We start from the raw sequence: 22,530 nt of genomic DNA, 5'->3' as shown, positions 1-22,530 counted from the left end.
GGTCTGGGATTTGGGCAGAGGCTGATTTCAGGCCAGGCAGGAGAGCCAGGCCCAGGGCAGTAGGAACCTGGAGTGACCAGCAGACAATGCAACAATGCAACAAACATCATGTTTATTTCAACTGTACAGGTAGAAACATAGAAAAGCACTCAGGCCGAGACCGGTTTGGCTCCATGGATAGAGCGTCGGCTTGGGGACTGAAGGGACCCGGGTTCGATTCCGGTCAAGGGCATGTACCTTGGTTGCGGGCACATCCCCAGTAGGGGGTGTGCAAGACTCTCTCATCGATGTTTCTAGCTCTCTATCTCTCTCCCTTCCTCTCTGTACAAAATCAATAAAAATATATTTAAAAATAAAAAAAGAAAAAGAAAGAAAAGCACTCAGGCGCCATCAAGCACTTTACACATGTTTGGGGTCTTGGTGATTTATATACAGAGGGTCCTGAGCCCATCCAATGTGAAGGGACTGAGCCTACCCAGCCATCCTGTCCAGCACGAGTTCTCCACTCACCCGGCTTCTCAGGAAAGCCTCTACCCCGGCCAGGTGCCCGGTGTGACCGGACAGCACAGCCGACCCCAAGGTGCCCGGTGTGACCGGACAACACAGCCGACCCCAAGGTGCCCGGTGTGACCCGGTCAACACAGCCGACCCCAAGGTGCCCGGTGTGACCGGACAACACAGCCGACCCCAAGGTGCCCGGTGTGACCGGTCAACACAGCCGACCCCAAGGTGCCCGGTGTGACCGGACAACACAGCCGACCCCAAGGTGCCCAGTATGACCGGGACAGCACAGCCGACCCCAAGGTGCCCGGTGTGACCCGGTCAACACAGCCGACCCCAAGGTGCCCGGTGTGACCCGGTCAACACAGCCGACCCTAAGGTGCCTGGTGTGACCAGGACAGCACAGCCAACCCCAAGGTCCCCAGTGCAGCTCAGCAGCCTGTGACTTCCCACACCAAGATCTCGTTGTGGGCCGCCGTGAAGAGCAGACTGGCAGACGGGGCAAACCTACAGAGCTGTACCCAGTCGTCGTGGCCAGCAAAGTCTTGTGCAGCCCCTGACACACAGTCCACCAGCCTCAGCACACGCTCTGTGGGCAAATGGTATGGGTGGGTCCTGTGCGCATGTCTGCAACTCCGGGGCCCAGGGGTTCCCAACCCACCCTGGCTGCCTCCAGCTGGACGTTGAAACACCAGAGAATCTGGGCTAAATGGCCTGTCTTCCACACCCACGGCCGAGAAAGAGCCTGTCATTGTCAGGGTGTCTAACAACATGGGGCTTCTAAGGCCCCAAACTGGGCCGCTGAGGCCCTCTATTTGGTGCTTGACTCAGTACCCCACTTCAGAGATGAGGGTGCAGACTGAGGGGCATGTCTCAGTGTGGGGGAACAGGTAAGTCCACTAAGCCCCACGGAGATAGGCAGAGTCCATACCCACCAGTACTCACCAGCAAAGCCAATGGCCATGGAGTGGGCCCTGGGGGACAGACTCAGGGACACAGCAAAGAAAGGGAGTGGGATCTTCTTCACCACCTGTGGGCGTCGAGCATGAGGCGGTCAGCAGGGCGTCACATGCCCTGGACCCTCCCCTCCCAGGGTCACAGGGGCGTGCACATGCCTGCTTCTGGCAGAGGCTGTAAAAGACCACCTGTGGATGTGGGCCGAGGCCTGCACACGCCAGCAGCGTCCTATCCCAGGGACAGAAGGCGGCGAGGGAGGGTGGAGAGCAGTCTGAAGCCTGAGGAAAGGCACAACGTGCTGTGGCAGGATGGGCAGGCACCGTGCCCCCCTGAGGTGCCAGCAGGACCCTCACCTCCCTGAGGATCGGTGCCGGGAAGCTCAGCCAGTCCACCAGCTCACAGCAGTCCCGCAGCCAGTTGGAGGCCCAGATGCTGACCCGCTGGTCCCCGCTGGCAGCCAACCACAGGTCTGTGCCCTCCACCCCAAAGGCTCCATTCTGGGCGGGTAAGGGCAGGTGAGTACCCCCTGCCCCTCTTTGCCCCAGCCCCTTCTCCGCCAGCACCCCCGAGGAGGCCCTGCTGGCCACGTCACCTCCTTGCTTGTGCTCTGGATGGTAGAGATGGGGGCGCCCTGGTGGTCACTCAGCGTACGGACGGTCAGCCCTGTGCATGGCTGGCTCACAGCCACAAGCCCATCCTTGTCTCCAGAGATGATGGTCTGACCTGGGCCAGGCAGGAGCCACTCTGTTACCTTGTGAGCTCCCAGCCCAAAGGTGTGACTTGGGCCAGGCAGTGAGCCCCCAGCCCCTTACCGTCAGCGGAGAAGGCGATGGCTGTCAGTGCGGCCCGGTGTGGGTGCATCTTGAGCTCCATGGAGATCCGGGAGATGTGGAACACACGCAGTGTGCCATCACTGTAACCTGCCGCCACGTGCTGCTGCTCTGGGCGCCCACAGGACGGGGGGCTCCAAGCCAAGCAGAGGCAACTCTGGGGACCCCAGTGGGGAGACATCAGCACTCCCCTGGGGAGCATGATGGGCCCAACCCCAAGGCCGAGGACAGACACCGAGGCTGAAGGGAAGGTGGAGCGCCCAGAGCCCTTCAGTGGGGAGGCAGGGTCCCACCGCAAGCGCACGCGCGCGCACACCCCAGCCCCTGGTGCCCTGAATACCTGGTTCAGCACCTGGAACTGGATCACCAGCTCCATGCTGGACAAGGACCACACCCTCACACTCCCGTCGTCTCCACATGTGGCACAGTGGGACTCGCAGGGGCTGAAGGCCACCTCGTTCACCTGTGGGTAGCCAGCCAGCCCTGAGGCCACTTGGCCAACGGGGCCAGGTCACTCCTATGAGAGCATGTGTCCTTCCCAAGCCCGCCTGGCCATGCTCACCTCCACGTGGAGCAGAGAAACTGTCCCAACCTCTCTTCTGAGTGCCCCACACAAGACCGAGGTGGAATTCAAATTGCTAGGGGCCCATCTGCCATTGAACCTGACCGGAACACCAGAGAAGTGTTCTGGAAGAACCTAAAATGTGGTGGAGGGCCCTGGCCATTTTGGCTCAGTGGATAGAGCGTCAGCCCACAGATGGAAGGTTCAATTCAGGTCAAGGTCATGTACCTTGGTTGCAGGTTCGAACCCCGGCCAGGGTCAGGGCTCGTGCAGAAGGCAACCAACTGATGTCTCTCTCACATTGATGTTTTTCTCTTTCCGTCTCTTCCCCTCCCTTCCCATCTCTCTAAAAACCAATGGAAAAATATCCTCGAGTGAGGATTAACAAAAATAAACAAAAAAATAAATGAAACATGGTGATGGGACAACACATCCGTAGAGGACTGCAAACTAAAGGTCGAACCCTGGTCAGTGGGAGGCCCAGGGATGGATGGCCTGGTTTCTCTGCCACATAAATTACAAGGGGAAAAGCAACAGACGGAAAAGGAAGGAGGAGAGCCAGGCCTGTGGGGCTGCCACGAGTGGACGCCACGTGGACTGTGTCCACACGAGACGACGTGCAGTCTAAGTGTGTGGAATCCTTTTCCTGAAATATGTGCGCGTGAACTAATCCCACAGCTGGGCCTGACCCGGGACAACTGGGGGTCGCGGGCACAACACAGACAGCAGAGAGCGAATGCGGGGCTCACAGCCCGGCCTGTGTCCAGGGCGGAAACCACCTCGGACATCTCCGACAGACGGCTGGCGGCCCCGCCGCCTCACCTTGCTTCTGTGGCCGCTGATGAGGCGGGTGCTGGTGCCCTCGGCCCAGCTGACGTACCAGAGCGTGCCCGCCGTGGTGCCCACCACACCCATGTCCATGCTGTCGTGGAAGACAGCGCTCACGATGGCCCCGTCCAGGGTCAGCTCGCGCTCCAGGAACACAGAGCTGGACCTGGGGGGAAGCAGAGGGCCCCGAGTGGAGGCAATGAGAGCCCAGGGAGCCTGGTGCTTCTGGGGTGCGCCCATGACCTTGAGCTCTGGCCTCACCCCAGCATGTCCCCCCGAGGGCAGGCCCAGCTGGCGAAGGCTCACCTGGCTCCGGAGCCCCTGCGCCGCAGCTCCGGCACGGCCCCCACGGCCCACAGGCGCAGCCGCCTGGTGTTGCTGCCACTGACCAGCCGCGACCCCGAGCACAGCAGCACTCCTAGGGGAGGGGCAGGACGTGGCAGGAGCTGCTTCTCCAGCTGCCCAGGACCCGACAGGGTCCTGCTGCCCCAGCATTGGGGCTCCCAGGGAAGAGGCCACACCCCTAGCTTGTGGGGGGGGGGGGCGCAGGGGCTTCTCAGGCACCCACCGATCTCACCGTCGTCAGCCTCCCAGGCCAGGAAGCACCGGCTGGCACTCGTGTCCCAGACACAGACCTGGCCGGCATTGGAGCCGCAGTACAGCAGGGGCTCGGCCCCGTAGCACAGGGACGTCAGCTCGCCCGCCCCCACCGACTCGGGGATGGGCTCTCGGTGCGCCTGGAGGGACACAGGGCAGTGCGGGTCAGTGATGTCCCAGGGCCCGGCTAGACCCGTCCTCCAAAACCGCCTCTGCGCCCTGGCACCTGGAGGCTGATGCCGGGCCCGCGCTGCTGCAGGAGCCACACGGTGAGGGCGCCCTGGCCCGCGCAGGCGAGCTCCCCGGCGCCCCAGGGGCTGAAGGCCATGTCGTGCACCGGCTCCGGGAGGTGGGTAGACGAAACGAGCTCATAGGTGGCCATGCTCCACAGCGCCAGGGTTCGGTCTCCATAGTCCCCTGGGAGATGCATGTGGTCATACCGGCTGCCCAGGGGTCCCAGGACAGGCAGGGGAGTCCAGAGGCCACTGCCCTCTGCACACCCCCTCCCCCAGCCGACCTAGTGTGACAAGGAGCCGATCGTCCCGTGAGAAAGCTAGGGCTTGCACAGCGGTGCGGTGGTGAGAAAGGAGCTGCTGGCAGGAACCCCCGGGCACATCCCAGATGCGGATCTGGCAGCCAGAGGCAGCAGCACCACTCCCAGAGGCAGAGGCCAGGACCTGGCAGGGTGGGCGAGGGGGAGGTGGTTAGTGGGTGGGGCAGGCCAGGGGGGTACTGGCTCTGGGTGGGTGGGAGGCCAGGTCGCCCGCCCCCCGTGCTGCTCTGGAGGCCTTGCAGGAGGCACACTATGATGTGCACCATGACCTGGGCGTGGGGGGAGCACCTGGGCGTTGTGGCTGAGAGCCAGCGTGGAGATCTCCTCGGAGTGGCCGAGCCAGTGCTGCTGGGAGCCGGAGTGCAGGTCCTCCACCACCACCAGGCAGCCGCAGGTGTACGCAAAGAAGCCTGTGGAGGGAGGGAGCCCCAGAGCGGGTCTGCTGTGGCCCTGTCACCCTCCCTGTAGCTCTGGGCTGGGAGCCGGGGCGCCGGGGGGTGGGGGGTGCCTGTGGTCCCTACCTGTGTCTGGCCTCCAGATCACGTTGGCACGCCCATTCCCGTTGTAGCCCACAACAGCCTTCAGGTGCAGCCACTCGGCCCCGGCAGGCGGGGAGGACACAGTCTGTGAGAACATGGTCCGGGATGCTTACGTATGGCACAGCCCCCAGCCACCCCACCGACCGCCCGCCACCTCGGGCTGTGTCCCATCGGGCTGGGCCTGGGGCGAAGCTAAGGAGGTACACGCCCGGGATGGGACAAATGGCAAGAGCGTGGGCCCAAAAGCCTACACGAGAGGCCAACTGGGGATGGAAGCTGGTGGTGCAGACAGGGGGCAGGAGGGGGAGATGTGGGTGCTCCCTGGAGTCCGGGGAGGGCAGACAGGACAGACAGAGATAGTAAGACCCACGGGCTCTTAAGGACAGGACACACAGGAGGAAGGACCATCGTGGAGATAGTGGGCTTAGCTGGACACTGAGTGTCAGCGTGGGGGCGAGAGCACAAGAGCGCGGTAAAATGTACCTGAGAGGTGACTACTGCCAAGGCCTGGACTGCCGTCAGCGTTGGCAGCAGCCCCAGGGAGACCCAGGGAACCCACGTGTTAGGAAGAAGGAACACTCCCAGAAACCACAGGGCTGTGCCACCTCACCCCTGACCCTCTGGGGTGTCCCCGTGTGCCAGAGGCTCCCACCCCGCACAACCTGGGCCATGAGGGAGGCTTTGTAGCGCGCTGTGAAGTGTCTGTAGGCATCCGGGCGGGCAGTGGGCTGGGTCCTGGCTCCCCTGATGCTCCAGGAACCTGGCAGAGAGGAGGAAGAGGTCACAGGAAGGCAAACCACCCACAGCATTCAGAGACCCCGCCCTCCCAGTCACTGGGCCCGGTTGGACAAGAGCACCCAACCCAGGAAGCACTCAGGGTCAGAGGCTGCATACCAGCCACAACCTGGCGCCCGGCCTCACAGCAGCCTCAGCTCATGGGCTGAACCCCAATCTGGGGCCCATGGGCACCTACATCTGACCCACGCCAGTCATGAGTACCCTGCCCTACCTTGCTTACTAGGCTGGCCGTGGGGGTGGGGCAGCACGCTGAGGTCCCAAGGGCCCCCTGTGGCCCTGTCTCCAGCCCCACAGGCCTCCTTCTGCACCAGCAGGGGTGGGCCTGGGGCCCGGCAGAGCCCCTCAGGGCTGTGGCTCTCCTCAGAGGGTCCTTCATCTGACGCAGAGGACGTGCCTAGGGGAGTTGGGGGCCAGTGAAAGAAGGGCACAGAGCCCCCTACGCCTCCCCTCTCCCCACAGACCTGGAGCAGCACCCAAACACGCTGACAAACAGGCCTGCCCGGGTGCTCCGGGCCTGCTGGCCTTACCATCACCGCCCTCTAAGGGCCCAGCACAGATGCTCAGCTGGGGTGGGGCTGCCTGGGATGGCACGGGCACCTGACACCGAGGGAGCCCGTTGGTCCCGGACAACACATCCTCTTGCTGTCTTGCATTTGGGTCTGGGGATGGAAGAGGCTGTGCTTAGGGACTGAGGAGGACAGAGAGCAGAGGGGGAGGGCTACCTGGTCCCCCACCCCTCATGCACTGGGACCCTCAGGACCGAAGCAGCACCATGCCACTCCCGGTGGCTCCAGTGCCAACATGAGATGTCACCACAGACCTTCCACTGCCGTGCGACCACTCACAGCCTCACTGGTTGGGGGGAGCCCGGGGGAGCTTTGGACGCTGCAGAGGCAACAAGAGAGGGTGTCAGGCGTGGAGGATGAGGCAGGAGGCCTGGCAGAGATGGGTCAAGGGCACTTGCCTTTCGAGGGGCGACCTCTCAGGGGGGGCCAGGACGTCCCAGAGGAAGATGGCATCCCCCACGCTGAGGAGATGCCGCTGGTCCGGGGTGAAGGCCACGGCCTGCACGGGCTCTGAGTGGCCGATGTACACCTAGGGCAGCACATGTCACATACAGGACCCCTGAGGCCTGGCCAGAGACCCCACGATCCTCCCACAGCCAGGCCTGACCTGAATGGTGGCCGGGCAAGGGGTCCTCACGGTGTCAGGCCCTACGGGTCATCGTCCACCCTCCTCCTCACTCCCCCGCCTGCCCACACCCGCGTCCTCAGCAGCACGCACCTGGCAGCTGGGGCTGGACTGCGTTAGGTAGTCCCACACCTTGATGGCACGGTCGGCAGCTGTCAGCAGCAAGCGGGCATCGCCGCTGAGAGCCAGGGCGGAGCAGGCCACGGGGTGCATGTCACAAAACTGCAAGAGAACATTCTCGTGGGGAGACGATCAGAGCACAGGAGTCCCCTGAACCTGGGAGACCTCCCTTCTCAAAGCACTTAGCTCTCAGGAGTGGAAGGCAGCCCAGCACCTCCCCTCCCCAGGCACGGGGGCCACCAAGATGGGAGCCCAGGGGAGCCCAAACCTCCGGCCACGCGCCAGGACTCACCTCCCGAACCATGCGGCCCGAGGTGGCGTCCAGCACCACCAGCTTGTTAGAGGACAGGGACACCAGCAGGTGGCTGCGGGGGGCGGGGCTGAAGCAGACAGCCTCAGCCGAGTCCAGGCCGCTGCTGGCCAGGTCCAGGGCGCTGACATCAATCCGCAGCAGCTGGGAGGGAGCGGCAGCTAGTCATCTGCAAGCCCCGCACCCTCCCCTGGCTGGCCCGCCCAGGGCATACCAGGTCCTCTGTGCCCGTGAGCGAGGGCAGCAGGGCCGGGTCCTCTTGGAAGTGAGTGTGGCCTCCCACCTGCCGCCTTGATGTGTGGCACTCCACACAGGGCCACGGAGATGCCCAGGCGGAGCCCAGGGGAGCCGTGCGGCAGAAACACCCCTGGGGTCTGCGGGCCAGGCTGGTGCAGGCCCGCCCACACTGGGCACACGGAAGGTCCTGGCGGACTCACGTCATCCAGGGAGGCTGCATCCATGATGGTCACCGTGTACTTAAAGGGGCCCATGAAGGCCAGCAAGTGGTTGTCCGCACTGACGGCCAAGGCGTTGGGACGTGGGAGGGCATCCCGGCACACCACGTTAGCTGCCGGGGTCACAGGGGCGGGTGTCAGCTGGGGGGGAAGGGGTGCCCAGAGCAGGCACAAACCCTGCCCGCAAGTGCAGAAACCGGCCCAGGGCCCAGGTCTGCCAGAATACAGAGGGGCTTCTCCTCGGCCACGTGATCCCCCAAGTGACCATCTGACCGGCCATGGGAGGGACAGATGCCCTTGGGTGGGCCTACCCTCTGCCAGGCTGGCACTCAGGCTGCTCACCCCCTTCTGGGGTGGGGCGGAAACGGACCCTCATAGACCTTCTGCTTTGAGAGCTTGGTGTGTGCTAAAACCACACTTGCCCTGGGGGCTCTGGTAGTGAGGCCACTGAAGGCAGTTTCCTGCTCACAGCAGTGAACACTAGGCAAGCCCCACCCCCCAGGAGCCAGAGGAGGCGAAGGCTGGGAGGCGGCGGGGGTGGTGTCTAACCGGCAACACGCAGGACGCGGCAGGACGTGGCAGCGCAGTGGTACTGGGCCAGGGTGCCCTGAGAGCAGGCGCTGAACAAGAGGCTGCCATCGGGGCTGATGACCAGGCTAGCGATGGCTCCTTGGTGACACCTGCCCACACAGGGATGCCCGCTGCCTTATAACACCCCTGACCACGCCCCCAAGGGGCAGCAGGGCAGGAGGCTCCTGAGGACGGCCCTCCTGCTCTTCCCGGCCGCCCACATACCCCAGGGGACCCCCAGGTATCCACCAGCGGCCTCTGCGAAGCCAGGGGCCAGCGGGCACTCACCTGTGCTCCTCCAGGACCCTGGTGGCCTCCAGGCCGAAGGAACGGACGGCCCCGCTGCCGAAGCCGCAGAAGACGACGGGCTGCGTGGGGTGGAAGGCGACCGCACAGGGCGCTTCCTCGGGCGATGTGAAGTCGTAGAGCTGGCGGGCGGGGCCGTGTGAGGGCGGGCAGGGTGCTCGCTACCAGCTGGCCAGCACCTGAGAGCTAGTCCCTCTTCAGGCGGCCTGCACCGGAGGATCCCCAATACGGGCCACCAAAGGGCCTCCCCAGCCCCCCACCGGCCTGGGCCCGGCCCCCCAGGCCTCAGCATGGCCCGCGGCTCTCCAGTCTTTCCCTCCCGGCCGCACTCTACCTGCTGCAGGGTCGCCAGGTCCCAGACTCGGACAGTGTGGTCCTGGGACACGGTGGCCAGCTGTCCTCGGCTGCACTCGGCGGCGAGGGCCAGCACCGGGGCAGTGTGGGAGCGCACCAGCACGTTATACTCCCGGGAGGGGATGTCCAGGAAGCCCAGGTGGCCCGAGGAGGTGGTGGACAGCACACGCAAGCCGTCAGGGCTGAGTCGGACTGAGCTGATGGGGCCCTCATGCTCTGCAGGCAGGGTGGCTGGGTGACCTCCCAGGCAGGGTGGGCTGGCACCAGGGGGGCAGGCTGGCCACACCCAGGATGCACCTCCCTCCCAGCCCCCCAAGACACAAACCCGTTTCCTTGCTGCCTTCCTGTGGACAGATCAGGCAGCTCCCCCGTGGCCACCCACCCCTGGCTCAGCAATGGTGGGTCCCAGGGCCAGGATGGAGCTTCTCAGAGTCCTGACGGCCATCTAGCCCAGGGATGGACCCTGATGGCGAGCGGCCGTCTTGTCCTACCTGCCTCCAGGAGCACCAAGGAGAAGTCCAGGGGCCAGAGGCGCAGGCAGCCATCCTCCGAGCCCACCGCACACTCCGCCTGGGAGATGCTGAGGCTGCTGATGGCGATGCCAGGACCTGGGGGGCAGGCGGTGTCAGCAGGAGCATCAGGGCTGCTCCGCCCACACAGCAGGGGCTACCTACCCGGGCTGAAGGCCTGCTTCTGTGGGAGGGGGCTGCTGGGAGTCTCCACGGGCAGGAGGTAGCGAGCGCACCGCACAGCCATGCGCTGGTGGTCAATCTCCAGGATGTGACCACTCCGGCTGCAGACGTAGCTGCCCGGGGAGGCGACAGGTGAGGGCCGAAGGGCCAGACGGACGGGACGGGGCTAGTCGGAGGACAAGGGTGGTACTCACAGCATGCGGCCATCCTGGGCCTTCCCGAAGGCCAGGTCAGTGAACTCCAGTGCGTGATGCTCCCCCAGGTCCACGGGACAGGAGCACAGGCCGCCGCCTCGAAGCCGCCACAGCCGCACATTGCCCCGCCCGCATGACGCCATCCTGCAAAAGGGTATGAGTTATCCAGACGGGCTCAGTGGTTCCGCCCCACCCAGGCCCATGGGGTGCCAGACCCCCATCCCAGCCCTGCAGGTGGACAGGAGGCCTGGTTACCTGGTTTCATTAAAAAGGGCAATCTCAAACGCCTGGATGTCAACGTCGGTGTTTGCCTTGGCAAGAATGACAGCCTCACCGCCTTGCCCCACCTGGTCAGTGCCCCACGCCACCACCATCTGCAACAAGTTCCTGCTGAGACCCTGCGGCACCGGCCTGCCCTGCTGGGCCTCCACTAGGCTCCTCTCTCCTAGGGGACTCGGCCCTCAGCTGGTGGGAGTGTGGGGAGGGCAGCCCCATGACCCGTAGGGACCTCCACTTGCCCAACCCAGCTTCAGACACAAAACCCAGCTGCCCTATGACTCCAGAAGATGCACCAAAAAGAGTGAGGCGAGTTATTTAAATGTTGACTCTAGACCCAGCCGGTGTGGCTCAGTGGTTGAGCATCAAACTATGAACCAGGAAGTCACAGTTTGATTCCCAGTCAGGGCATATGCTTGGGTTGCAGGCTGGATCCCCAGTGTGGGGCGTGCAGGAGGCAGCTGATCAATGATTCTCTCTCATCATTGATGTTTCTATCTCTTTCTCTCCCTCTCCCTTCCTCTCTGAAATTAACTGACTCCACCCACAAGGGGTGTAAAACAGAAGATACTCTGTAGTGTGTGGGAGGGGGGCCTCCCAGTGGGGCCGGGGAAGGCCAGCAGGGGAAGGTCGCTTCCTAAGTGACTTGGACACGGCCCCACTTCCTCAGCCCGCCCTGTTACCATCTTCCCGTGGCGGTCCTTGCCAATGCAGCAGAGTAGTGTCCCGCTGTCGGAGAAGCTGTGGGCGTGGAAGAGACAGTCAGTGTCACCAGGGCTGTCCCTGCCCGCCTCAGAGGCCCCTTGCCCACCTGAGGGAGCAGACGGTGTGGACAGGGCTCCGGAACAGGGACAGGCAGCTCCTGGTCTGGAAGTCCCAGAGGCGCAGCATGCTGTGGGGGCGTGCCTGGGCTGAGGCCAGCAGAGAGTTGCTCCCATCCAATGCCAGGGCAGAGATCTGGGGAGGCGGCAGGTTGAGGGAAGCTGTGCAGCCTTTGGGTGCAAGCCACCCCTGGGCCGGCAGTTCCCACCTTGTCCGTGTGGCCGAGGAAGAAGCGCTGCTCCCGGGTGTCCACGCACAGGACCACAATGACCGCATGGCAAGGGTACACCACAGCAGTCCCATCCTTGGTCCACAGGGCCTGTGCACGGGGTCGGAGGCTGAGGTCGCAGGCTGGCAGGCCTCGTCTCCCCACCCTGGTATACCTTTCCCACGTCATGTGCACAGGAGTCAACGGGATGCACACATCAAATAGGAAACTGACAGACACATGAATACACGTGCATGCACTCACACACACACTCACACAGTTTCCTCTGAGCCCTGTCCACAATGCAAGAAACTTTGGAGTTCAGGCCATGAAAAGCCAGAGAGCCCACAAAGACTTGGAGCTTGTGTCCAGGAGGGCCTGACAAGCCAGGGCCTCCTCTCCCCCTGTCCTCAACCGCACCCCACAGGGACCCACCAGTCACGCCCACCCCACCCCACACGGCTGCATCAAAGCCTTAAAGGGTAAGAGCTCACTGGTCTCTGGAAGCTCAAACACTCAGACCCACACTGACCAGCCGATGCTCATGAGAACTAAGGGAGCCTGTGAGTGACGGTCACTGAGGAAGCGCCGAGCTCAGTGCAGACGGGAGCAGGAATGGGAATGCAACAGCAACCTCCGGGGGTGGAAGGCCTTTCCTCGGACACTCGTCCAACCCACCGAGAGCATGGGACCCCTCACCCATTTAGTGCTGTGGCCCCCGAAGCCAATGACTCTCTTGAGCCTCAGGACAGGGTCTGGCAGGAGGCTCTGAAACAGACAAACCCACTGTGAGACCCCAGAAAGCAAGACCTGGTCCAGCCAGGGCTGCCCAATGGGGCTGGTTCCTTCCTCCCAACAAGCTGCTTAGGACTGGGTGGCTTCTTTGGACTGCTCTGTGGCAGGAAGTCAGGAAGTCTGGTGCTGCCCCCGAGGCACCTGGGGCTGAGAGTTGGGAGCTGGGCACCAGACCCTCCTTAGTCTTCATTGAAAGGGATTTTTTAAAAACATATTTTAGCCGAAACTGGTTTGGCTCAGTGGATAGAGCGATGGCCTGCAGACTGAAAGGTCCCGGGTTCAATTCTGGTCAAGGGCATGTATCTTGGTTGCGGGCACATCCCCACAACCAAGAGGCAGCTGATTGATGATTCTCTCATTGATGTTTCTAACTCTCTATCCCTCTCTCTTCCTCTCTGTAAAAATCAATAAAATATATATTAAAAAAACATATTTTATTGATTTTTTTACAGAGAGGAAGGGAGAAGGAGAGAGAGTCAGAAACATTGATGAGAGAGAGACATTAATCAGCCGCTTCCTGCACACCCCCTACTGGAATGTGCCTGCAACCAAGGCACATGCCCTTGACCAGAATCAAACCGGGGACCCGTGAGTCCGCAGGCAGAAACTCAAACCAGTCAGGGCTGAGAGGGATTTTTTCCCAAAGCTGCCTCCTGCCTACTCTGTGTTCTGCCAGGGGGCTGATAAGAAGGGACCCTCAAAAGCCCAACTGCCCCACCCCTCCCCACACCTCACCAAGACCCCACCCACCTCGATGGCTTAGACTCCCCTGCCTTCCTCAAGACATGCACTCACCTCAGGCTTGGTCACGTCCTCTGGGGCCTTGGGCTCCACGGCCGAGTTACGAACGTGCCTGTCAGTGGCCTTCGTGCTGGCCGACAGCCGTCGTCTATGGACCCTGGAGCCACGCCCGATGGAGACTTCGGAGCATTCAGACAGGCCATCCTCTGCAGGGAGCCCCGAGGAGGCCCGCCCAGTCTGTGGAGGGACAGTGCGTGTCAGACCCTGGGGCTACCTTCCCCACCCCCGACGGCACAGGCACTCACAGCTGCGGGGCCACGCACCTGGGCCACAGGGGACACGCTGTCCTGTCTGGACTTGCGGAAGGGCACTGGGCGAGCGAGAAGCTGGGGCACGTGTCTCGGGAAGTCTGCAACGAAGCAAAGGGCAGAGCCCACTGAGCAGAGTGAAGAGGCCTGAGAAGGATGTGGCAGAAGGGACCGGGCAGGGCAGCAGAGAGAGAAGCCACCTCGTCAGCTGCAGCCCACCAGCGCACCCAGGCTCCAGCACCCTGCCCAGCTGGAGAGCTTGAGGCCCCCGGGCACCCCACAAGCCGCCTCCCAAATGCATCTGGGACCTCAGGATGACCTCCAGGCTAGCCCAGGCTCCTGCAGGCACCACACCTGAGTTCACCACCACCCAGACACAATGCCAGGACCCGTCCCCCGCAGAGCTGTGCGTGCCCCACAGGCCCACCTGCCTCAGGAGGGGAACAGTTCCTCTGAACCAGCTTGGAGGGCGCTGCTGGGCTGTCGCTTGGAAACCTCAGTGGGGCAGAGGGAGAATCAGCATAGCGGCCACCTGCCCTCCCCTGCCAGCCGCCCTGGGACAGGCAGAGCTGCTCACCGGATGTGAATGTAGTGGTCGTGCCAGTTCTCCCCCTTGGGCACTGGAAATGCCATTTCTCGAGGCATGGGGGTGACGGGCAGCTTTGCCCGCCGGGCCTCGGCGGCAGTGACAGCTACAAAGAGTAGAGTTGCTCCAGGTCTAAGGCAGTGCGCCCAGCAACCTCTCCCAGCCCAGGCGAGACTCTGCACACCAGGGGCTTACAGAGTATCGCCTGGGCACCTGCCCAGCCACCACCTCCTCCCATCAGTGACTTGGGAGCTAGGGCAGCAAGGGCACCTTCATCAGGTGCCAAAGCCTCTCCTGGGCAGAGAATCTGGGAGGAGGGATGGGTTTGGAGCAGCCCAGCTGCAGGCTAAGAGCAGGGCGCGGGGCACAGCCCTCACCTGGGTCGAAGCACAGATCGCTGGTATAGAGGCTTCGGACCAGCAGGCTGGCACACAGCCGGACACCCTTGAGGTGGTTGTAGCGCCGGTTCAAGTACACGAGGAGGATGGCGTGCAGGTCCAGCTGCAGGCAGGTCCAGCGGGCAGCAGGGGGAGGCACACCTGCCAGGTCTGCAGGAGGTAAGCCAAGGTCAGCAGTGCCCATCCTCTCACCAGCCAGCCCACAGTGCCTTCTGTCCTTGGCCTGACCCCATTCCCATGGCCAAAACCATGTGCCCACCCCCCTCAGGCTGCCCCACTCCAGGCCACAAAGGAGCCTGACTGGGCCTGTCCCACCTGCCCCTGGGCCTGCCCCACATCCCAGTCTGCCCTCAGGCTGCTTCTCCTGGACTATCCCTGTCCCCTTCACACCCCATCTCGGTGTCACCTTTCCTGGTTGTCCCTTCACAAATAAAAGGGAATTGAAGCCACGTGGCTGTAGATTTAAATTCCTTGAAGAGGTTGGAAAGGGATACACGGATGACCTGGCTCTCCTGCAGGGGCACAGGGTGGCTGTAAGGAGACCAGAGGTGGCACCAGGGATGCAGAGCCCCCACCATGGACCCTGCTCCCAAGCTCAGCACCTCAGTGGACAAGTCCAGGTGGATGACGAAGTGCTTGGTGGACAGGGGCCGGAAAAGCAGGTACAGGTAGCGTCCTGTCAGTCCCAGGGACTGCGAGCTGGTTTTGGGGAGCTGGATGTAATTGCTGGCGGAGACAGTGCCTCTGATACGATACACGGTGCACTTTAGGGTCTTGTCCTGGAGAAAGAGATGGGCGTGTGCCCCACAGAGCCCGGGAGCAAAGGAGAGGCGCTGCCCGCAGGTGTCCCAGGCAGAGAAGAGGACCCCACGCACCCTCTGCCAGGTCTTCGGCTCACTCACCATCACCGTGGCCACGTCACCCTCCTTGGTGGACCGCTTCCACTCGTCCACCTTGAATTGTCTGAAGACGTTGAGGAATGGGTGCTGCCACACTGGGGGGACAGGGAGGTGTGGGGGACCTGCCCCAGGTGCCAGGCCCAGGGCGGGGCTGGAGTCTGTGTCTGCACGCTCCCCACTAGTGACAGCAATCAAAGCGCGAGTATTGGGTCCGGGCCCGAGATCCGCACCAGCCCGCCCAGGGGCCTGGGACGGGCGCTGACGAAGCCAGGCCCCAGGCTCCGTGCGCACCGGCCACCGGCCCCGGCCGCCCCCCTCAGGATCCCGGACCGCTCGCCCCCGGGTCTGCGGGCCGCGCGCCTACCTCGCGCCATGGCGCAGCCGCTGGCACTTCGCTTGCACTTCCCGCCTCGGCCGCCGCGCGCTCCACGCAGGGCACGCAGCGCGCGCCTAGCAACGGCCGCCTGGCAACGGCGTCACTTCCGCCTTGCGGACCACGTGATCTCGGGCCGCCACCTCCACCTTAGCGGCGCTGAGTTCGTAGTGGTATGGTCTCTTGCGGGTCCCCAAGACCCTGCCCAGTCTGCTCTGGCCACTCTTTCGCTGTCGCAGTCTGGGGTAGGAGCCTTTGTCCCCAGGTTCCTGTGGGCACTCTCAAGCCAGGACCCAATGGGGGAGGGGGGGCTCTAGCACCACCAGCTTTGGGATCCGGGGAGGTTCCTGACTCGTTCTGGGGTCCATCTCCATTTCCAGAATGACACGCACCCCCAGGAGCGGTCCACACCCACAGACAGCCCTCTGGAGGGAGGGTGCACACCGGGTACTCCCCTTCATCCTGTCAGCCATGAGGTCACCTGCCCCACAAGCTAACAGTGTCCCACAAGAGCCTAGGGTTGAGCAACCCCAGCTCCCATAGTCATCTGCCAGGGTTCCCCTAAAACCTGTGGGTCATCTTCTTCCACTGTCCCACTCCATGTCTGGGAGAGAGGACCAGGGATCCTGAGACCCCATCCCAGATTCTGTTACAGAACATTTACGGGCCTCCAAGCTGGGCTTGGGCACCTGCCAACTCCAACAGGGAGAGGAAGCAGGAGTGGGTGTCAGGTGGGGCAGGGTGAGGTTCAGACTTCCAAGGAAGATGAGCTGGCCCCAGCACCGCTGTCAGGACACAGGAGAGCAGCTACGCCGAGCTGAGAGGACACACACACACACACACACACACACACGCACACCAAATAAAGGCCACTCTGAAAAGGCAGTTTCTTGACTTTATTAACCTGGAGCTCTGCCATACAGCCCCAGGGGCTGGTGCCTAGGCACAGTGAGCAGGATTGAGGTCAGACAGGTTCAGCCCCTGGCAGCCTGGCACAGCTGGGCCAAGGGTTAGAAGATACAAAAGTCCAAATGCTGGCACTTCAGGTGTGGCTGGCATCCAGCCTGGCCGGAGGGGAACACGACCTGCTGCAGTGGGTATACAGGGTGCCATGGTCCTCTCCTGGCAGAGGGTCTGCCGTATGGCAGGGCCAGGCCTGTGCAGGCAACGTTCCTTCCAAAGCAGCGCCTAGGAGCAGTTAGTGATTCTGGCCAGGAACTGCTGTGCCCACCACTCATCCAGGTCGATGGGCACGAAGTCTGTGGGCAGAGCAAGAAGGCTGGTCAGTGATGTCGCCTCCCAACATGTCGGCATCTCACTCCCTCAAGCTGACGACAAGCCCCTCACTCAGACCCGAATGTGGCACGCCTAACCCAGACCCCAAATGTAGCAGACAACTGTGAAGATGTGGGTCAGGTTCAAGTCCCCTCTGCTATGTCCTAGGACTAGAACCTGGCAGGGCCCAGGTCACTGTGGCAGGGAGTGGAGGGTCTCCCTAAGGGTGGGGGAGGGCTCACTTTGCAGTCTGGGGTTGGGGGTCCTCTCGACGTACTGCACAGGCCTCGGGCTGCTCTCACCGGCTGGGCCACCACCCAGCTGCTGCTCCACCTGCTGCCAGGCTGTGGGGAGAGGACAGTCAGGGTGAACCAGGCCTCCCTGTCTCCACCCCCCACCCCAAGGCCACTCTGGACCACAGCCCGGACTGGAAGTAGGCAGCCTTCTGGTCTGTCGCAGGACAAACAAGCGGAGAGCCCAGGAGGAACCCAGCGCTCTCACAGCTGCAAGCCAGGTTGCAGCGGGGAAGAGGCCAGGGGCCCAGGCCATACCCTGGAGCCTCCAAACTATTATACCTTCGGACACAAAGCGGACGTTCTCTTCGTGGGCCGGCGTGTAGGTCTCCTGGGTCGCCTCGATGGATGGGGACGTGGTGGGGGGCCTCCGGCCATTCACTCGATTGAACACAAGCCTTGGCCCTGTACTGTGGGAAGAGGGAGGAGGTGATTGGTGACTGCCAAGCCTAGGGGCTCCTGGTGAAGTTCCAGGCCCAGGCTCAGGCCACACCCCATACCCCCAGGCCAAGCCCAGCCTCAGCCCTTCCCTGAACCACAGCCTTCCTACAGCCAGTGGCCAAGGCCTCTTTCCTGCAGCTCTGAGCACACCTCAACCTCCGGCCCTGAGGCATACCTTTGTCCCAGCTCCTCAGCAGGGCCCATGCTCAAGGCACACAGGCACCCCTCCAAGGACCTCTCAGGCACCCACCCCGCCTCCCACCTGCCTCCCACCTCCCATGGACTGGCCAGGCCTCCGACAGCCCGGGTTCTGACTAGTTGTGACCAGATAGATCCCTCTGTCCCAACCCCACCCACCAGGTACAGTTCTTGGCCATTTCTCTCCACAGAAGCTTCTCCATCTCATCAATGCCCCAGGGTGGGAAGAAGAACCCAAACAAGTGCCCAGTGACCTCTGCTCCCGGCCCCATAGGGATGAACCCAGATGGGGTGGGCGTTCTTGGGCAGGTGTGGCTGCAGCCCTGGCCAATCCCTGCCAGCCCCACACAAGGGCAAGGCTCTTGCTCACAGGGGTGGGAATGCTGAATGAGGAGGTGGCCACAGTGGGCATGCTCTGTCCAGGGGGCCGCTGGGCCCGTCCTGGCCAGCTGGACCCAGGGCTGTGATGGGCCGTGGAGGGAACAGGGCCGCACCTAGAGCAGGAAGTGGGAGCCGGGAGTCCTGGGCTGCACGTGCCACTCGGCCAGGCACTCTCCTGCTCGCCATCCTGGGCTCAGGTGCCCCACCGCTGCTCGGACTTCCTCCTCAGCCGAGAGGGGCGCTAAAATAAAGAGGAGCGTCTTGAGGGGCACCGGTCCCACCGGCTCTGGGCTATAGGGAATCTACTGGGACGGGGCTCCTCACAGTCTGAGCTGCAGAACCAGAGGATGTGACCTGCCCATACATGTACACATGCACACACACACACATGACTGCAGACTTCAGGAAAAGTTTGCAGGCTGGATACTGAACAGGGAACAAATAAAGGGAATTTGCAGCCCTGGACTTCAAACCACAGGGACCAAGGTGGTGGCTGGCACCAGCCTGGCCACCCCTGTCCTCTGTGGGCACTTGGTGTGGTTACATAAAACCAACACACAGGCCCTCTGGGGGAAAGGGCACGGGCTCCCATGTGCTCCTGTGATTGAAGGCCACCCTGTGCTGCTCCCAGGGACACTGGCCGCAGGCCAGCTCCAGCCCACAGCACCCACGTCTCTGTAACACCAACAGGGGCATCTTCTCCCCTAATCCCTTCCAAGGCCCCCAAGGTAGACCCCCCCTCTGGTTTTCCGCCCAGAATCTGGGCTCAAACGAAGTGACCTGTCCAAGGTCACCTGCCCTGATGGGTAGCAGCATCAGACCTCAGCTGCACATCTAACCCCACAGCCTACAGCTCTGGTCCCAAGCCCCCTCCCCACCTTCCTGCCTGTCTGCCCCTAGACCTCTGGTGGTCACATGCCCCCATGCCATCTCCTTCCCAGCAGATGGCATAGCCTCTCTCCTGCCTGTCCCTGGCGGAGAGGGAGAGCTTGACAGAGGTCCAGACCCATGTGGCCTGTTCACCACCCTGACCCGGGACCAGCTAGAACCCAAGCCTGTCCATTTAGAGGGTCAGACACTGTGAGCATCTGCAGGGCACCAGGCCTGCAGGATGGATGCAACACCCCCTCCCTCCTGGACAAGTTGGGGCAAGGATGGGGAGCAGTGAGAAGGCTTGGCAGAGGAAAAAAGCAGGGGAGGTGGGCAGGGGGGCAGGGTAGAGCCATTTTAGAGAATGGCCCCCTGAGAAGATGCAGTAGAGGTCAGGGCTCCTCCAGGTAGGCGACAGCTGGCCAGCTGACCTCCCAGTGGGGGCTCTTTAAGGCCACAGGGACTACAGCGGGAAGTTCAGGGGAGGAGGAGTGAGCTAGGAGAGAAGGGCAGCCAGCACAGCGGGCACACTCTCTTCCTGCTCCTCACTCCTCTGCATGTGGTGTGCACAGCCCAGCTCCTCAGGTCCAGCTTGTCAGCACCCTTCTGACCCGGGACTTGGCAGGCTGCCTGTGCCCACGGGCTCAGGGCATGCTGAAGACAGGTGAGGCCTCCTGGGACTTGTAAGGGCTCTGTACTGTCTTCCCCACATCCCTCCCCAGCAGGCGGGACATGGAGAGGAAGGTGGAAGTTTCTCTAGGTGAGAGGGGGGGAGCACGGTGGGCCATTCCAGCCCCAAGCTACCTGGCTGGGTGGCACACCTGTGCCTCACTTCCCCTGGGAGGGAGGGGTGCTCCGAAGACCACCATCCAGGCGACAGGCAGTGTCAGCGCAGCTGTGGTCCCAGAGCAGCCCTGAAAGCTGTTCACTTCCCTCCCAGGAGGCCCCTGTGACTGGCCTAGAACATTCTCCTCACTAGGACAGAGCCCCAAAGTGTCAGCTCAGCTCAGAAGGGTCCCCAAAGGATGCCTCCACATGTGTCATTTGAAGCTTGTGACTGAGGGAGAGGGGCAGGCTGAGGGATCCCCTCTCTGTCTTCCCCGCACACATGCACATGCACACACACACACACACACACACACACACACACGCCCCTGACCTCCTGACCAACTTTAGAGACGGTCTGTCCTCATCTTGGGAAGTCCCCCTCCCAGCACCTCCTCCTCAGCACTGCCTCTGGGGGCCCAGCCAGGAGCCCTCAGCCTGTGTGCGCCCAGACTAAAGCCAAGGCCAGGGCTTGAGCTCTGTGGGAGGGGAATCTGACCTCCAGTTCATGGTAGTGTGAGGCCAAAGTGTGCAGGACTGACTGGTCTCAGGCTCCTGGCACCAGCAAAACTGCTGGTCAGAAAAGGCGAAAACCGCAGGCTCCAGAGAGCCCTGAGCATCTTTGGGGGCCTCTGGGCCCAGCCAGGGTGTTTGGGGAGAAGGGCAGAGGAGGGCATTTGGCATGGCAAGGCCAGAGGGCACCACGTGCCCCTCTCCCCCAGCGAGCTCTGCAAGCAAGGAGTTGGCAGCCGGACAGGATCCTTGAGGGCCGGCGCCGTCACGCACCCGCGGGAGTCCAGAGCAGCTGGCCTTAAACCCTGTTCTCTGAAGCTCAAGGTCGCCAGGACATTTGACTCAGATGCCCGGAGCCCCTCCGACCTTGGAGTCGGTCGGCTTTCTTCCGGGGTGCCACAGGGCTCGCCGTGGGGGTGTCTATCCGACCCAGCTGGGTGCCAGGTGCGGCATTAGCGCTGTGGGAACCGGAGCTGCCCCGCGGGCAGGGCTGGGCGCGGCGGGTGGGGTAGGCGCGCCCCGCCCTCCGCGCCCGCCCACCCCGAGCACGTGGCCCCGGCTCCGCTAACCTTTCCCCAAGGTCACTCTGCGGCCCCCGGGACGGACGGACGGACGGACGGCGCGGGAAGGGGGGGGCCGGGCTCCGGCCGGGGCGGCGCGCGTCTCACCTCAGCAGGGGCCAGGGCCCGGGGGGCTGCGCCCGCGGGGGCGGCGGGGTGGGCGGCGCGGGCTGCCGGCATTTCAGGAGCTCGCCCAGCCGACTCTCCACCTGCTGCTGCGTGGGCCCTGCGGGCACAGGGGGGCGCGTTAGCCGCCGCGGCGGGGGGACCTCGGGACCCCTCCCCAGTCCCGCCCGCCGCCCGCCCGCGCACCTGTGCGGCGCTGCGCCACCAGCTTGCTGGGCCCCTTGGTGATGGTGTACATGGTGCGGGGGCCGCTCCGCGCCGCGCTCGGATGCACGCCCTCGCCTCCCCGGCCCGCGGGCAGGTCCGGTGCCCTCCACCCGAGCTCGCGCCGGGCTGGTGCCGCGGGCGCAGCCCCTTTAACGGGCGGCGGGATGGGGCGGGCCCGCTACACGCCCCCGACTCTTAAAGGGCTCGCGCTACTAGCGGACCGGCCCGGGGGCAGGTCCGATGCCCTCCACCGGAGCTCGCGCGGGGCCCCTTTAACGGAGGCGGGAGAGGGCGGGCCTCCTACACGCCCCCGGCTCTTAAAGGGCTCGCGCTGCACGGACGAGCCTGGGGGCACGCGGCGGAGGCGGAGCTCTGGATCCCGATCTGGCGAGAACAGCGTCCCGCCCCAGGAGGCTGCAAGCCAAGGCTGAGGGAGTGTGGTGGGACCTGAGACCCGGGCCCCCGCGCTGCCCGGAGGCCAGGTGAGCCTTGGGTAAGGTGACTAGACGTCTCGATTTCTAACAATTAACGCCGCGGGACAAACTGTTAAAAATCGGGACGTCTGGTCACCTTAGCCATGGGGCACCCATACGGGGCGCGAGGCCCTGGCCCAAGACCTTTGCTGGGTCAGCCGGGGTGCTCTGTGTGCACCCCGGAAGAGAGCGCTCCTACTGTCGCTGGCCTCAGCCAAGATGCTTGGCTTGGGTGGGCTAGGACAGTGTGAGGGGTCCGAGGGCGTCCGAGAAGAGAATAGGGGGTCGGTCCCCAGGGTTTGGGTAGTTGGCAGACACCCTGGGAGTCTTCCTTCCACCCCAGGAGACAGGAGCCGCCTTCTGCTCCATGTCTCAGCCTCCCATGCCCATGCGCTCCGCCAGCCAGCCCCAGGGCAGGGAGCAAGCATTGGGAGGGAGACCTGTGGGCAATGGGATGGGGGGAGGGAGACGGTGAGGTGGCCCAGCTTGCCTGTGTTATCTTGAGGCAGGTCAATACGAAGTTAGGGACATTCCCTGACAAGTGGGATGAGGGAAACAGACAAAATAATTAAGCAAGGCCAAGGATTTGAACAATAATGAGTCAC

At 63.3% G+C, this 22,530-nt stretch overlaps 2 protein-coding genes across 6 annotated transcripts; both read right to left on the bottom strand.

Moving 5' to 3' along the window:
• Nucleotides 1–91: 91 nt before the first annotated feature.
• WDR90 (WD repeat domain 90) lies at nucleotides 92–15,867 on the bottom strand. Of its 4 annotated transcripts, XM_045570331.1 has the most exons (44): nucleotides 15,755–15,866; nucleotides 15,394–15,485; nucleotides 15,094–15,270; nucleotides 14,898–15,003; nucleotides 14,471–14,641; nucleotides 14,085–14,199; nucleotides 13,935–14,002; nucleotides 13,505–13,608; nucleotides 13,254–13,436; nucleotides 12,363–12,431; nucleotides 11,664–11,774; nucleotides 11,445–11,590; nucleotides 11,317–11,374; nucleotides 10,613–10,731; nucleotides 10,358–10,501; nucleotides 10,146–10,276; nucleotides 9,963–10,079; nucleotides 9,452–9,687; nucleotides 9,100–9,239; nucleotides 8,791–8,921; nucleotides 8,224–8,354; nucleotides 7,769–7,930; nucleotides 7,450–7,578; nucleotides 7,130–7,260; nucleotides 6,986–7,050; nucleotides 6,693–6,824; nucleotides 6,377–6,559; nucleotides 6,030–6,127; nucleotides 5,350–5,452; nucleotides 5,117–5,238; nucleotides 4,793–4,952; nucleotides 4,502–4,692; nucleotides 4,247–4,415; nucleotides 3,985–4,096; nucleotides 3,673–3,844; nucleotides 2,629–2,751; nucleotides 2,271–2,445; nucleotides 2,051–2,181; nucleotides 1,812–1,955; nucleotides 1,617–1,736; nucleotides 1,447–1,531; nucleotides 898–1,090; nucleotides 381–560; nucleotides 92–148 (listed from the first exon to the last, which is right to left on the bottom strand). In XM_045570331.1, exons 1-42 carry the CDS (start codon nucleotides 15,762–15,764, stop codon nucleotides 933–935), a joined length of 5,424 nt encoding a protein of 1,807 aa, XP_045426287.1. In that variant the 5' UTR covers nucleotides 15,765–15,866; the 3' UTR covers nucleotides 92–148; nucleotides 381–560; nucleotides 898–932. The 4 variants fall into 4 exon arrangements, with proteins under 4 accessions (XP_045426287.1, XP_045426288.1, XP_045426289.1 ...); XM_045570332.1 differs by lacking the exons at nucleotides 92–148; nucleotides 381–560 and having other exon boundaries at nucleotides 933–1,090; nucleotides 6,386–6,559; nucleotides 15,755–15,867; XM_045570333.1 differs by lacking the exons at nucleotides 92–148; nucleotides 381–560 and having other exon boundaries at nucleotides 933–1,090; nucleotides 10,146–10,264; nucleotides 15,755–15,867.
• Nucleotides 15,868–16,644: 777 nt separating this feature from the next.
• Nucleotides 16,645–21,615, bottom strand: MCRIP2 (MAPK regulated corepressor interacting protein 2). Of its 2 annotated transcripts, XM_036460388.2 has the most exons (5): nucleotides 21,432–21,602; nucleotides 21,228–21,345; nucleotides 17,614–17,741; nucleotides 17,281–17,382; nucleotides 16,645–17,022 (listed from the first exon to the last, which is right to left on the bottom strand). In XM_036460388.2, exons 1-5 carry the CDS (start codon nucleotides 21,481–21,483, stop codon nucleotides 16,952–16,954), a joined length of 471 nt encoding a protein of 156 aa, XP_036316281.1. In that variant the 5' UTR covers nucleotides 21,484–21,602; the 3' UTR covers nucleotides 16,645–16,951. The 2 variants fall into 2 exon arrangements, with proteins under 2 accessions (XP_036316281.1, XP_036316282.1); XM_036460389.2 differs by lacking the exon at nucleotides 17,281–17,382 and having other exon boundaries at nucleotides 21,432–21,615.
• Between the last annotated feature and the right edge of the window lie 915 nt (nucleotides 21,616–22,530).

Source organism: Pipistrellus kuhlii, unplaced genomic scaffold (assembly GCF_014108245.1).
Source record: "Pipistrellus kuhlii isolate mPipKuh1 unplaced genomic scaffold, mPipKuh1.p scaffold_m20_p_31, whole genome shotgun sequence".
NCBI lineage: Eukaryota > Metazoa > Chordata > Mammalia > Chiroptera > Vespertilionidae > Pipistrellus > Pipistrellus kuhlii.
Note: the sequence above shows the minus strand (reverse complement) of the source record. Positions and strands in the feature narration are given on the sequence as shown.

Bases quoted from the DNA above. Each gene is read 5' to 3' on its own strand.
- WDR90 (XM_045570331.1), bottom strand. The intron at 15,271-15,393 runs GTGAGTGAGCCG...CTCTTTCTCCAG, and splicing joins GTGACGTGGCCACGGTGATG to GACAAGACCCTAAAGTGCAC. The intron at 6,825-6,985 runs GTCTGTGGTGAC...TTCCATCCCCAG, and splicing joins TGGTCGCACGGCAGTGGAAG to ACCCAAATGCAAGACAGCAA.
- MCRIP2 (XM_036460388.2), bottom strand. From the start codon at position 21,483: ATGTACACCATCACCAAGGGGCCCAGCAAGCTGGTGGCGCAGCGCCGC. The intron at 21,346-21,431 runs GTGCGCGGGCGG...CTGTGCCCGCAG, and splicing joins GGTGGCGCAGCGCCGCACAG to GGCCCACGCAGCAGCAGGTG. The intron at 17,383-17,613 runs GTATAATAGTTT...CTCTCCCCACAG, and splicing joins CGTCCGCTTTGTGTCCGAAG to CCTGGCAGCAGGTGGAGCAG.